Source organism: Dermochelys coriacea, chromosome 9, assembly GCF_009764565.3.
Source record: "Dermochelys coriacea isolate rDerCor1 chromosome 9, rDerCor1.pri.v4, whole genome shotgun sequence".
NCBI classification, from domain to species: Eukaryota; Metazoa; Chordata; order Testudines; family Dermochelyidae; genus Dermochelys; species Dermochelys coriacea.
In genome coordinates, this window is record NC_050076.1 from 12336914 (window position 1) to 12351269 (window position 14356).

General features: G+C 41.1%; 1 protein-coding gene across 2 annotated transcripts in view; it reads right to left on the reverse strand.

Annotated features, from left to right (window-relative positions):
• The window catches only part of KCNMB2 (potassium calcium-activated channel subfamily M regulatory beta subunit 2), a 244696-nt gene extending 230566 nt beyond the window's left edge, over nucleotides 1-14130 (reverse strand). For both annotated transcript variants that reach the window (XM_043492483.1, XM_038416615.2), the window contains exon 1: nucleotides 14030-14130. In XM_043492483.1, coding sequence (XP_043348418.1) covers nucleotides 14030-14067 — 38 coding nt within the window. In that variant the 5' untranslated portion in view covers nucleotides 14068-14130. The remainder of the gene's footprint in view (nucleotides 1-14029) is intronic.
• Nucleotides 14131-14356: the final 226 nt, after the last annotated feature.

The window sequence follows — 14356 nt, forward strand, 5'->3', positions numbered from 1 at the left end:
GAGGACTTGACCATTTTTGCTCAAATACTGGCATATTGTCAAGAAGATTTTCTCTGATATGCAGCTCGCCATATCTAGCCTCCTCATTATTCTCATTATTTTAATTGAACTCTACAAAGCACTTAATGCATGTGAAGTAGGGATTCAGTGAAACTGAAACCTACTATGTCTACAAAACAAACAAAAATTGCTTGCTTGCATTAGGCAGGGCTTCAACTATTCTCAGAGCATTTCATGTTGGAGATAGAGGGTAAAAAGCTAGAGATGTGCACATAATTTGTAATGAATAATCTTGCCTCTGCTCATGGAATCCACAAACAGGTCTGTTTTCCTAAACTTATTCACTACTTGAAATTGTTCAAGGAACTTTGTCATGAATTTAATTTATATCTTGGTCCTTAAAATTTGAAATTCAAGCTGCGTTGCTCGGTTGTTACTGGTCACATAAACATCATGGGGCATATTTTTAGAGAGCTCAGGGCAGATTTTCAGCATGCACAATTAGGGCCAGATTTTCAGATGACCTCAACTCCCACCATACTGAGCACTTCTGAAAATCTGACGACTTATTTTGCTGCCTAAATAGCACCTAAGCACTTTAAAAAATCAGGAAAAGCCTGTTCGTAGGCGCAGAGCACTTATGAAGACTTAGCCAAGGATGTTCTTTTTGTTCCCTTTTGAATAAGCATAACGCTTGAAATTAGTTTTCTTCTGTGAACGCTCTCAAAGAGTTTAAAGGAATACCAGGAACTTAAACTACAGTCAGTCTAAAAATAAAAGGAGTACTTGTGGCACCTTAGAGACTAACAAATTGTGCCACAAGTACTCCTTTTCTTTTTGAGAATACAGACTAACACGGCTGCTACTCTGAAACCTGAGTCTAAAAATAATTAGTAAAAAATAAAGTTGGTCAGGAAATTATTTTTTCTCTCCCATGAAAAATATATCCAAAACCAGTTCCCACCCCCACTCTTTTGTCAAAATTTTTCTTCAATATGTTTTTGGTTTTCATTACGAAAATAAAAAAAACTGAAAATGTTAAATCTATTAGGTTTTCAGCTTACCCCAAAATTTTAGTTTTCACTTTTCAAGAAAAAAATTGCAATTTTTTCTTAAGATTCAGGTTAGCCGAAAAGCCATTGTCCATTAAAAATAAACAAACACCCTCTCTAAAAAACACATTGACGGAAAATATTTCAATGAGCTCTAATTAAAAATAGTGTCTCATACTATATCTGCCTCCAATCCATTGTGGTTTTTTGGTGAGATTCTCCGATTTTTAAATTACTCTCTGCTGTAGTATGAAAGACACATACAACAATTAGAGAACCTGACGTGGTGTAAGAAGGAGTGAAAATGACTATACTCAAAATGCAGTCAAATGCACAAAGGGTGAAATTTTCAAAAGTGCTGTAAGGACGTAGGAACTGAAATCACTGAAAATCAGTGAGATTTAAGGTATATCTACAGGTTTCAGAGTAGCAGCCGTGTTAGTCTGTATTCGCAAAAAGAAAAGGAGTACTTGTGGCACCTTAGAGACTAACAAATTTATTAGAGCATAAGCTTTCGTGAGCTACAGCTCACTTCATCGGATGCGTCTCTAAGGTGCCACAAGTACTCCTTTTCTTTAAGGTATATCTACACTTCAAATGCTACAGTGGCACAGCCATTGCAGTAGTTAACCCACCTCCCCGACAGGCACTAGCTGGGTTGATGGAACAATTCTTCCATTGACCTAGCTCTGTCTACCCTGGGGGCTAGGTTGACATAGTGACGACTCTCTGAGGTGTGGATTATTCATATCCCTGAGAGACATAGCTATCTGATAGAAGTTTTCAGTGTAGACCTAGCTACGCTCCCCCACCCCTAGGAGCCAGTGGGACCTGCCGGATGCTTCCTGGGAGCTGCCCCAGGTAAGCACTGCCGGGACTCCCCACCTCGCCCCCCGGCAGGTCCCTCTGGCTCTTAGGGGTGGGGTGGGCACCCACTACGGTGGCCCACGAGACCCTCCTGCCCGGTTCTGGGGGCAGTCAGGGGACGGGGAGGAGGGTGTATGGGGCAGGGGTCCTGAGGGGCAGGGATGGGCAACGACCCCCTAGTGGGGTGAGGAGGGAACCAGTTGTTAAGATTTTGGCAGCTCATCACTGAGCTAGGGTGTTAGACAAGTACAAGTGACAAAACAATAGTAGCTGTGAAGTATTTTCAAGGAGAAGTGCCTTTTAGCTGGTTAAGATTCACATTTCACAATTATTCATGAGAGCAAGTTTAAATGTGGTTTTCTTTCAAGTAGTTATGCTAGTGAAGCCACCAGGTGAATGTTTTTGGAAAGTTATCACAAAAGGGGCAAAACAATTATTAGCATCAATCTGCTGAAAAACATTTAGGATGAAATTCACCCCTCTATAGAGGCTCAACCTAAGTAGGTGCAAATTAGGACTTAAATTGTACCTAAGTATTACCTTGGGATGAATTTCACCTTGAGTTAATATTTGCAGTAATTTTTTTTTGAAGTATTTGCCCAGCCCTAGCCAAAGCAAAGATTTCTGTGCTAAAGATATTTGTTTTTCAAAATGACATTCGTTCAAAGGGTCGTTGCAGGACAATGGATGAAGAACAGGAAGGAAAGTTTAATTAACCCTGAATCCCTCCCAAAGTAATACAGGATGTGGTGTGGTGGAGAAAAGAGGGTTAGATGTTTCAGTTAGATCTTCACTTGCTCTTTGGGAAAGATGTAGAGTAGAAGTCAGACTAGAATTTTATTTTATCCACCATCAAGCTGTCTTAAGACACAATTCAGCCAAATTATACCCGTTTTGGCCTCCCCACCCAATGTAACTCTGCCAAGTGTTTTTAAAGGCCTACACATCTTCAGTTATGTTTTCTACTCTCTTTCCCCCCCGCTTAGGGAATCACTGGGGTCAGTCTTCATAGCATTGTTAGGAACTGGGTTAAACTTTGTTATGGGTTGAGTTGAAACTCCTGGGTGTGGATGTGTCTTCACTTAAGTTGCCATAAAGGAACTGTAAAGGGGCCTCACTTCAAACAGGGTCTAATGGAGTCTGCCCAAACCTAGCACCATGTTGGTGGAGGGTTGGTGCACACACGAAAAACTGTGAGAAATTAGGGGCAGAGCAAGAAAGCAAACAGCAGCCTGTGTGCCCCTGAAAGAAACCTAAAAAGAAAAGGAGTACTTGTGGCACCTTAGAGACTAACAAATTTATTTGAGCATAAGCTTTTGTGAGCTACAGCTCACTTCATCGGATGCATCGTGAGCTGTAGCTCACGAAAGCTTATGCTCAAATAAATTTGTTAGTCTCTAAGGTGCCACAAGTACTCCTTTTCTTTTTGCGAATACAGATTAACACGGCTGCTACTCTGAAAGAAACCTAGAGAGAGATTCTGGGTTTTTGGGGGATTGGCTAAAAGAAGTTTGGGCCTATCAGCAAAGAAACTGCTTCTTTTGTTTTTGGTTCCTGCTGAGTTCAGAGAAGCAGGACTTTGTATCACAGAGAACACCAGACTCTATCATTGGTTTTTACTCCCAACTGGAACAGCCCCTCAAGGTCCTGCACTTTGACTAGCCACTTAGTTAGCAAAGGGACAACAATGATACTCCTCCACCCCTTGGAGTTAGCAGCCATTCAGATGAATGAACCTGTTCACCCCTCAGAGTTTCAGGCTCTCTGCAACCTCAGGCAGAAGTCTCTTCATTGTTTACACTCACTATGCTTTGTTTGTTTTTTTTCTATATCCATAACAGCCAAAGACGCTTTTGTCTGAATGGAAGCTGAGACTGAAGAACAACTGAGACATCTGTCTATTCGCCCCGCCACCCACCATTGACTAATATTTGCACACAGAACATCACATTTTGGGTAAAACTGCATTAGATCATGATAACATAGGCATTCTATAGGTCCCCATGGCATTTTTTAAGCACCCAGCAACGTTCTAGACAGAGCCTTTACGTCAGAACTAGAACTGGTCAGAAAACCAAAATTTTTCACCCCAAGAAACTTTTGTTCAAAAAACCTTTATTTGAAAACTTTCTATTGAAAAATATTAGTTTTACAATGGGACGTTTTGAATCAATTCAAATGATTTTCATTTCAAACCAACATTTTGAAACAAAACAACCCAGGGCTCAAATGAAACAATGTTTAAAATCAAAATGGAAGAAAAGGTTTCATTTCAAAATGTCGATTTGAAACAGAAATGTTCATTTAGAAATTTCCCATGGGAAAACTGAAATTTTCCATCAGAACTGACATGTTTCTGCCAATGTTATTGTAGCTGTATCAGTCCCTGTAGAAGAGCTCTGTGTAAGCCCGAAAGCTTGTATCTCTCACCGACAGAAGTTGGTCCAATGAAAGATATTACCTCACCTACCCTGTCTCTCTAATTTTGCTGCCAAGAAATTTGGTTTTGACAAAACTGTCTATTTCTGTGGGGAAAACTTTCCACATACAAAACGCTGACCAGTTCTTATTAGAACCTGTTTTGACTGAGGGAGAGTTGGCCAAAGCATCAGATTTATCCCTGATTCTTTCTCCTATAAAATGCTCTGACTTGTAGAAGTTGCCTTTGGTTCTTATTATTATCATTATTGTTATTTTTTATTAAGAGCTGAAAGTACTTATCACTACACAATTCATTAAGGAAGACAAGTCAAGCATCAAGCTATCGTCCCAAATCATAGTGCTTGGTCCTACAGTGTATATTACCCGACCTCGAGAGAATTTTGAGCCCTGACCAAGCCGGCTTTCGGCGAGGCCATAGCACATGCAACCAAGCAATCGCGCTGACCACATTTGTTGAAAATGGCTTCCAGAGAAACTTAAAAACAGGCACTGTTTTCATCGATCTAACAGTGACGTACAATATGCTATGGCACACTGGCCTGTTCGTGAAGGTATCACGGGTCCTGCTACCTTGGATCACAGGAGTTGTTGAAGTGTTCCTCCGCGATAGGCAGTTCAGAGTCCATATAGAGGAGAAGGCAAGTGCTTGGAGACGACAGAGCAATGGTTTACCCCAGGGATCTGTGCTTTCTCCAACCCTGTTCAACCTTTACATCAATGACCTGTCAACAATGGAGTCACGAAAGTTCATTTACACAGATGACATCTGTTGCGGTACCCAGGCTCAGCCGTTTCACGAGCTTGATGCCACCTTAAACTGGGACATGACAAAGTTAGCTGACTACAGTAAGACTTGGTGCCTCCATCCAAGTGTCATAAAAACAGTCTCCAGTTTGTTCCATCTTCATCACGCCAGCACAACCTGAGAACTGAAAGTTTATCTGAATGGTCAGAAGGTGAAGCATGAAGTAGAATCCATCTATCTAGGTGTGACCTTAGACTGAACACTGCGTTACCACACCCACCTGAAAAAGACAGCAGCTAAAATTAAGACACGCAATACTCTTCTTAGTAAACTGGCAGGTTTGTCATGGGGTGCTTGTGCTCCAACTTTGCAGAAGTCACCTCTTGCCACCTTGTATTCAGTGGCGGAGTACTGCGCACCAGATTGGAGTCGATCGTCACACACCAAACTGGTAGATACGCAGTTACATGCCGCCATGTGCATCATCTCCGGCATCCTGCATCTGACTCCACTCCCATTGCTTCCAGTTCTGAGCAATATTGCTCTTCCTCATATCAAACAAGAGGTTGCCACTAGCAATTTACTGTAGAAAGTACATGCCAACTCAAGCCTGTCGCTGCACAATGACCTTTTTAAACCACCAGCTGCATGTTTGCCATCATGTCACCCATTATGGTCTCATCTGCCACGTCAGGATGTTCGGGCAGAAACACTCTGGTGAGAGGAATTGATATCTGTTATAATCCCCAACCAGTCTCTCATTGCTGACAATTTGCCAGCCTGGTTTTGACCTGCCCCATTGCCAGTGGTCCCTGTTGAACAGGTTCTGGACTGGGCAAGGTCTCTGTGCATCCAACCAGTATTGCTGGGGCCTTCGTGACAGCCCTTTGTGCAGCTGTGGCGCAACAGATGATGACGCACATTGTCGATGAATACCTGCTGATTAGGTACAGCAGTGGCTTAGAACTGCATCATGCCACTGAAGATGCCATCGCTTGGCTAGATGACTATACACACACGAAATAAATAAGGAAGACAAGGTCTCAGAGCCAAAGTGCTTTCAGTCTAAATCCATGATTCAGAAAAACATTTGAGCACCTGCTTACCTTTATGCTCTAGCTACACTTATGACTACTCAGGTGCATAAAGTTAAGAAGGTGCTTAAGAACTTTGGTGGATGGGGCCTAACTTAGACAAACTATACTGATCAGACACAAAGTGGTGGACCAATAAGATCCAATCTCAAAACAGTGAAGCTTTTGAAATAATTTTCTCCCTTTCTCCTTCTTGGTGGATTGTCACAGCAGAAATGAGTTTGAAGCAGGGATTTGAGTGAACAAAGGGTGTGATTGTGATATTAGACATGTTAGATGAGCTCTGTGTGGCTTGAAAGCTTGTCTCTTTCATCAGCAAAAGTTGGTCCAATAAAAGATCACTTACCTTGTCTCTCTATGTTAGAAGACAGACTATTCCATGCATCTGGGACTGAATGGAGAAGGCAGGATACAGGAAAAGCAGTAGGTCAGATGGGCTTGGACATAGTCAATGGATTCTTGATAGTTTAATGTCTCTTCCAAAAGATGGCCTCTGTAGGGGACTGATCCTGCTCCCTATGATGTCAATGGGAGTCTTGCTATTGTGACTGATTCTCATTTCACGTACTCAGGGGTAGATTCCTCTCACATTCACTGGGGTGAAGTAGTGGAGTTATATCTCTAGCGTTCTACTGCCATCACTTGATGTCCCATTGGTCCAGAGTTGGCTATCAACAATACACAATTACTAGGGCCCTACCAAATTCACAGTCCATTTTGGTCAACTGCTCGGTTATAGGATTTTAAAAATCATAAATGTAATGATTTCAGCTATTTGAAATTTTATGATGTTATAATTGGAGGGGTCCTGACCCAAAAAGGTGGTGTGTGTGTGTGTGTGTGTGAGGGGATAGCAAGGTTATTGTAGGGGGTGGGGATTGCAGTACTACTACCCTTACTTCTGCACTGCTGCTGGCAGTGCTGCCTTCAGAGCTGGGTGGCTGGACAGCGGTGGCTGCTGGCTGGGAGCCCAGCTCTGAAGGCAGAGCCACTGCCAGCAGCAGGCAGAAGTAAGGATGTCATGGTATGGTATTGCCACCCTCACTTCTGCACGGCTGTCTGCAGAGCTGGGCCCTCAGTCAGCAGCTGCCATTCTTCGGCCGCCCAGCTCTGAAGGCAGCGGTGCAGAAGTAAGGATGGCATGGCATGGTATTGCCATCCTTACTTCTTCACTGCAGCTGGCGGGGAGCTGCCAGGGCTGGGTGCCCGGCCAACAGCCACCACTCTCCAGCTGCCCAGCTCTGAAGGCAGTGCAGAAGTAAGAGTGGCAATACCACAACTCCCCTAAGATAACCTTGTGACCACTCCTGAAACTCCCTTTTGGGTCAGGACCCCCAATTTGAGAAACACTGGTCACTCCCATGAAATCTGTATAGTATAGAGTAAAAGCGCACAAAAGACCAGGTTTCACGGTCCATGTTGCATTTTTCATGGCTGTGAATTTAGTAGGGCCCTAACAATGATACATTGCACAACTACTTGAAAGCACAGTACACTAAGCCACCCTCTGGGAATTTCACCGTGCTGTAGATTCACACGTGGCTTCCTGCGCTCTCTGTGCAGACAAGTCCTAATGTGCCTGAAACTCAGGGACTTAAGTAGACTGAAAAAAAGCAAGACAGTAGAGATGGGTTAACAAGTGCATTAACCTTGGTCATGGTGTAAAGTGCTCAGACCAGTGTTTTATGGGGGAATCAAAGTGCTCAGGTAACTGAGATCAGTGACCGTTTGTTCTAATACAGATTTTACAACTCCTGCTTGAAAACATACTAATGAAGGCAGTGCCCTCACCTGAAAGAGAGGTACATAAGAATGGCTATATTGGGTCAGACCAATGGTCCATCTAGCCCAGTAACCAGTCTTCTGACAGTAGCTAATGCCAGGTGCTTCAGAAGGAATGAACAGAACAGAGAATCATCAAGTGATTTATTCCCCCATCACCCAATCCCAGCTTCTGGTAACCAGAGGCTAGGCACACTTCAGAGCATGGTTTTGAATCATTGCCCATCCTGGTTAATAGCCACTGATGGATTTATCCTCCATGAACTTATCCAGTTCTTTTTTTGAACCTGTTACAGTCTGGGCCTTCACAACATCCTCTGGTGCAGTAATGGGACTAGGTAACTTAAAGAGGCTGATTGAACATCAGTTAAACTTCAGAATAATTAAAAATAACCTTTGCAGTATGAACATTTCCTGGAAAGTGATAAGTGTTTTGTTCACCTACAATAATTTTTATTCAGCTTTTTGGGTCAACAGAAATGTAGACAAAGCCAGTCTATGTATTTTGATCCTTCCATCCATCCATCCGAGCCAAATCCTTAAAAAACAACCAACCCACCCACCTCAGTAGAATATACATTTATTCAATCATTTTTTCTGATATTTGCCAAATTATGTATTTGCCAAATACTTTTCCAGTTATTTAGCTGGCAACATACTCAAAAACAGTGAATCAAATGTATTTAATAAAAAACATTATTTCGCCAATGGGCTCAGTTAATAGTATTTAATCCGTTCTGCTCTACTTCTCTGTGCATCTCTGCTATTCTAATTTATAGAGCATCTGTTACTGTAGAATCTGGACATTATATTAGTAACATGCATTACATGCTATATTTGCTGTATCAGTCTGAGCTCTAAGGAAGTGTGCTGGTCCATTGGGTATGCACACATCTTAGTATGTGTCCTTTTATTTAATGTTAACAATTATCTTTATGACCTTTAAAAGAAATCTATATTTAGGATTTGAGAAGACACCATTTTGGGGCTGTAAGAGTGTGACTCATCACTAGTTCTCCTCCTTGTGGCCAGGCAGGGTGTTGCAGGGCCTTCCCCTCAATTGTTTCTGCCAAATTGCCATTCAGGCTTCCTGGTAGCCCACACCTTCTTGTGACATGGCCCTGAAGCCAGGTCATAAATAGTCCCATCTTTTCCCGGGTAAACCAAGAATCCAACAAATAGTCCACTGACTTCATATTGGGGCCTCAGCCCGACTCTGGACTCACTAATACTTGCCCCTGGTATCAGGGAATTTTGATACTCATGTCAGGGTATTTCCTCAGTGGGCCAGTAGGGGAACTCAGGTCTTCCCTCTCTTCTGGGCTATAGTTCAGGGTCCCTTTCATGAGCGGCCAAGGCCCGACTATGCAGATCCCTTGCTCCTTCCTGGACTATTTCCTACCTTGCCCTGTTGTAGGCTTTTCCCATATACTCTAGGGTTCTGTAGGACCAATACAACTTCTTGCTGTGCACAGAAAATGGCTTCCTCTGCTCAGCTCTGTACAGTGACTAGGCACTATCAACTATTATTGTATATAGCCTATCTGCATGAAGTCCTTTTTACTCTCCAGCTTAATCCTTCAGGGATATGTAATTTCAGATCTTCCAGGTAAGCAACCCATCACCTTCAGCTTTCTCCTACCTACTAGCTATTCTTATGGTACCTTTCTTTTAGGGTTGGTACTGTTGTTGTTATTTATTGGATTTCAGTTGCACCCCTGGGCCCAAACCAAGATCAAGACCCAATTGTATTAGGCATGGTACAAACACATAGTTAGAGACAGACACCTATCCCAGAGAAATTGGATTTTAAGTAGAAAAGACAGATGAAAGGTGGGAGAGGAAACAGAGATGAAGAAACATGCCCATGGATCACATAGCAGGTCAGGGGCAGAGCCAGGAATACACGTCAGGTCTCCTGAATTCCAATCTAGTGCCCCATTTGCTAAACTGCCTCAATGTGCCAGTCTTCTAAGGTCCACTACCCAGCCTAGGTGCTACCACAGGGTACACACCCACTCCAAGTAGCATGGAGTGCACCTGTTTCTCTTTCTCCAGCTTTGGAAAGTTTGTTCCAGATATATTTTGTTTTGTCACTGAGAAAATTTTAATGAATGAGTTTTGAACAGCTCTAGCATTGGTACATCCCTAACCCCAATGCCACAATACATTAAATTAGGGTTTGTTGTAACTGTCTTCTGACCTGCGAACCATCTCGGTTGCTAGACTTTCTGTTTAGTTAGTTAGTTGTGGATGAAGTGCTGCCACCTATTGGATATAGTAGAAAATAGTTTTCTGCAAATTAAAATCACACAGGACTGTATTAAAGCAATCATCTAGTATGAAAATGTTAATTGCTATAAGTCTAAATCCCCTCACAGACTTCAAACTAGTCAATACCAGCAGAGATGGGATGAAAATGGTTTTCATGTCCCATGAACATTTTTGAGATAATAAAAAATGTTCCTTCCTGTCCTGAATCAGGATGAAAAGTTTAATCAAAATAAAAATAAAAATAATATTTTGGGCTAATCAAAATACTTTGTTTTGATTTCAGCCATTTAAAATTTTAATTTAAAAAAACCAAACTATAATTAGCTTATCTTTTGAAATGAAGTCATTTTGAACTGGAAAAGAGGAATATTTTGTTTCAAAAATGTCAAAATGAAACCTTTTTGAGTTGAAAAATTATTGAAACTGACCCTTTCCCATGAAAAGTTTCAACTGTGATGATTCAGCATTTTCTGAGCAAAAAAATGTTTCATCAAAAAATTCCCCATCAGCTCTAAACGCCAGATGAATAGACACATGTATGCAGGATAGTTTCTGCTGTGTTTCAAATTACATTGTTTTTTTTCTTCAGCAAGACAACACACATTTCTTAATACAAGTCAAAATACCTAAACTCCTAAATACTCTTACAACAACTGCATATTTAGGATAAAAAATTAAGATAAAGGCACATTCAGAACTCTATACAAGAATCTCTACTGCTCTGGGGTGTGTCTTTGAGTGTTAGATTGTTTATATTAGAGCAGCAATTTACTCCTCAATGATGTCAGTGATGCAATATCAGAATTTTACTATAGATAAAACTATCTGCATCTCAAAGATCTTTCCAGATACGCATATCACAAGAGGGAAACAAGGAACAGAAGAAAGGGTGCAAATGGATAAATGGAAATGGGCTGCATTTCTATTGCCGTAAATTAGCGTAGGTCCATTAAATTTTACTATACAAATACAGCTGGATTGTTGAGAGTTCAGGTGCAGGACATAAGAGAACAATCATACAATCATGCTAGACACTTATAATAGTGGAAATCTGAGCTCTTTGCTCCAGTTGAAAATATAGAAGAAAGGAAAGGAATAAATACAAAGGGCCTGATTCTACTCCTATTTAGACAGCTGTAACTCCGTTGACTTCAGTGGAGTTACTCCTGTTTTATGCCTGTGTGTGTGAGAGATCAAAATCTGACCCTTTATCTTTTATACAGACTGTGGGTTTGATTCTAATCTATTGAACGGAAGTAATTCCACTGAAGTCAGTGGAAATACGTTGTATAAAACTTGTGTGAATGAGATCAGAATCAAGCTCCATGTTCTCAGCACAAGCTATTATCTGTGTGTTAGTGGCGGTGCTAATTTACAGTTTAATTGTCTAGATCACTGCATCCGATGAAGTGAGCTGTAGCTCACGAAAGCTTATGCTCTAATAAATTTGTTAGTCTCTAAGGTGCCACAAGTACTCCTTTTCTTTTTGCGAATACAGACTAACACGGCTGCTACTCTGAAACCTGGCTCAAGGTTATAACAGTATCCCATTTTTAATTAACATAGTAACTTCTCTTTCCCTCTTGCTGTTTTTATTAATAATTTCCATATACCCAGCTTACACACTCTTCCTTAGCTCAGGGCTGATAGCCTTGGCGGTGACTGCTTCTGTTTCAGTGCAATTTAGAAAAGGCAAACTGCTGTAGCAAGAAGCATATTGGAGGCCTCAGTGGCAGAGGGAGGACGTGTGATGGAAAGTGAAGCAAGTGTTCAACACCAGCATTGACTGCTGCACTGGGCAGAGTGACTCACCTCTTCACACAAGGATTTGCCAAGTTAAATACAGTTTAACCTCTTAATCCCCCCCATGAAATTGGTTTCAGAGTAGCAGCCGTGTTAGTCTGTATTCGCAAAAAAGAAAAGGAGTACTTGTGCCACCTTAAAGACTAACAAATTTATTTGAGCATAAGTTTTCGTGAGCTACAGCTCACTTCATCGGATGCATGAAATTGGTGGGTTTACAGCTAAAGCTTGAGGGCTGATGCTGCAATCCTTAGGTAGAACTTCCATCAACTTCAATGGGCATTATTATTGCTATTACGAGAGCACCCAGCTGAGATTGGGGATCCATTGTGTCAGGCACTGGCCAAGCACATAGTAAGAGACATTCCCTTCTCCAAAGATTTTACAGTGTAAATAGACAAGACAGCCCAGGGTGGGAGGGTAAACAGGGCACAGAAAGGTGCAGTGACAGACAGGAGTAGAATTTAGGTTTCCTGAATGCCATATTCATTAGGCCACATTGCTGAACAAGTAATTTAGGGATCTCTTGCAAGTAGTTAACTTTAAACTCTAGGGAAAAAATCTGCCTTCCGACGAAGTGAGCTGTAGCTCACGAAAGCTTATGCTCTAATAAATTTGTTAGTCTCTAAGGTGCCACAAGTACTCCTTTTCTTTTTACCAGCCTGTAGTAACTCCATTCCTATCATTGCACCAGTGTGAATGGGAGCAGAATTTAGTTCATTATAGAAAGCTGCGCAAAGACTTCCAAATATTTTTGAGAACTATCCATTCAGTTTCTTAAATTAATTAATTCAGATTGTGCTCACTCGCCTGTAGCTGCTTTCCACAAATGCTCTTGTGAAAACATTTACTAGCAGGAATATTTGCAGCAAAAATGGATTATGAGCAAATAGTGGAGAATATTCATGGAAAGCGAATTTTGAAAGTGTTACTGTTAGTATTCACACGAGAAATCTGATTCTAAGCCTTATGCTAATCCAGTCAGAGACCAGAAACATACTATGCAATCTATGTAGCCAATCAAAACTAACCAATACAGGTGAAATTTTGAATATCAAATACATGCACCACAATAATCTACAAAGAAGGGTTTGGAAGAATTATTTGGTGAACAACACGGAATAAATAATAAATCTGAGAAAGTTTTAAATGGTTTGCAGATATTGTTGAAAAAGAAAAGAGGTGAAGTTTTTGAAATAGATTATTTGCTGGTAATTATTCACCCAGCTCCAATACATACACATATACATATACACATATCCCTTTGCTATTGTAACTGAAAACTTGGCTGTACTGTATCAATGCAGATCGCAGTAAACCTGACCAATTGACACAGGCAGACAGGAAAACTCTGGGGCAAAAGTTTGTGTCACAAAATCTTGTATTTCCTGCATGCATGTAGAACCAAACTGTATTGACATTATAGGATTATAAAATAGGATCACTTATGCTGTCCACTTTGAATTACCATTATGGCTTCACGTTGATATTTCCAACAGAGCAGCTGCTTATTTTATTAGCTTCAGATATTCATTGCACATCTTGAAAATGCCCTTTGCACCATGTCTTTATTATAGGATTCAGTACAGCTAAGCAAATATAACTACTATAATATGTACTAAATACAAGAAGATGATAATACCAGGATAAACTCTGATTATTTATAGTGTACACAGCGAAGGAAAAATATAGAAGTTCTTTGCACGTAGGAAAAGAAGGGAAAATGTATTTAAACTCTACCATGAAGGCCGAGTGAACCTTGTTTAAAGGATTACCATCCTCACAACCTCTAAGTAATAGACCTGAGCAAAGGCCTACATATAATTCTTTCCTTGGTATATTTCAGGGCTGGTCCTCAATTGGAATTCTTAATACTGCGGTCAGCTAGGAAAAACAGTTGTTTATTTTTCGGCAATTAGCTTCAAGTAATGCACCCCCCCACCCAGAACAGCTTAATTTTTTCCACTTACCCCCATTTCTCTCTTGGATGTTTGAAGCAAAGGTTCATTTTGTCCTGCGGCAGAACGGATTCTGTGCTGCTGTTTAGTATTGTCTCACCTAGTCATAAAAAATACTGTGACCAGAAGGAAGTGGAAAACAATACATAAAACAAACCCAGAAGCCCAGGACGAAAGCTACACCCCGAAGACCAGCACTAATAGCAACCAAGAAAGAGCCCTCCTCCTCATTGCTAACTTTTCCCAGTGGTGCCTCTGTGGTTCTTTTGAAAATTAAATTCTTTATGATGCAATTTCTGTTGTAACTTTTCCTCATTCCCATTGCAAACAATTTTTCAC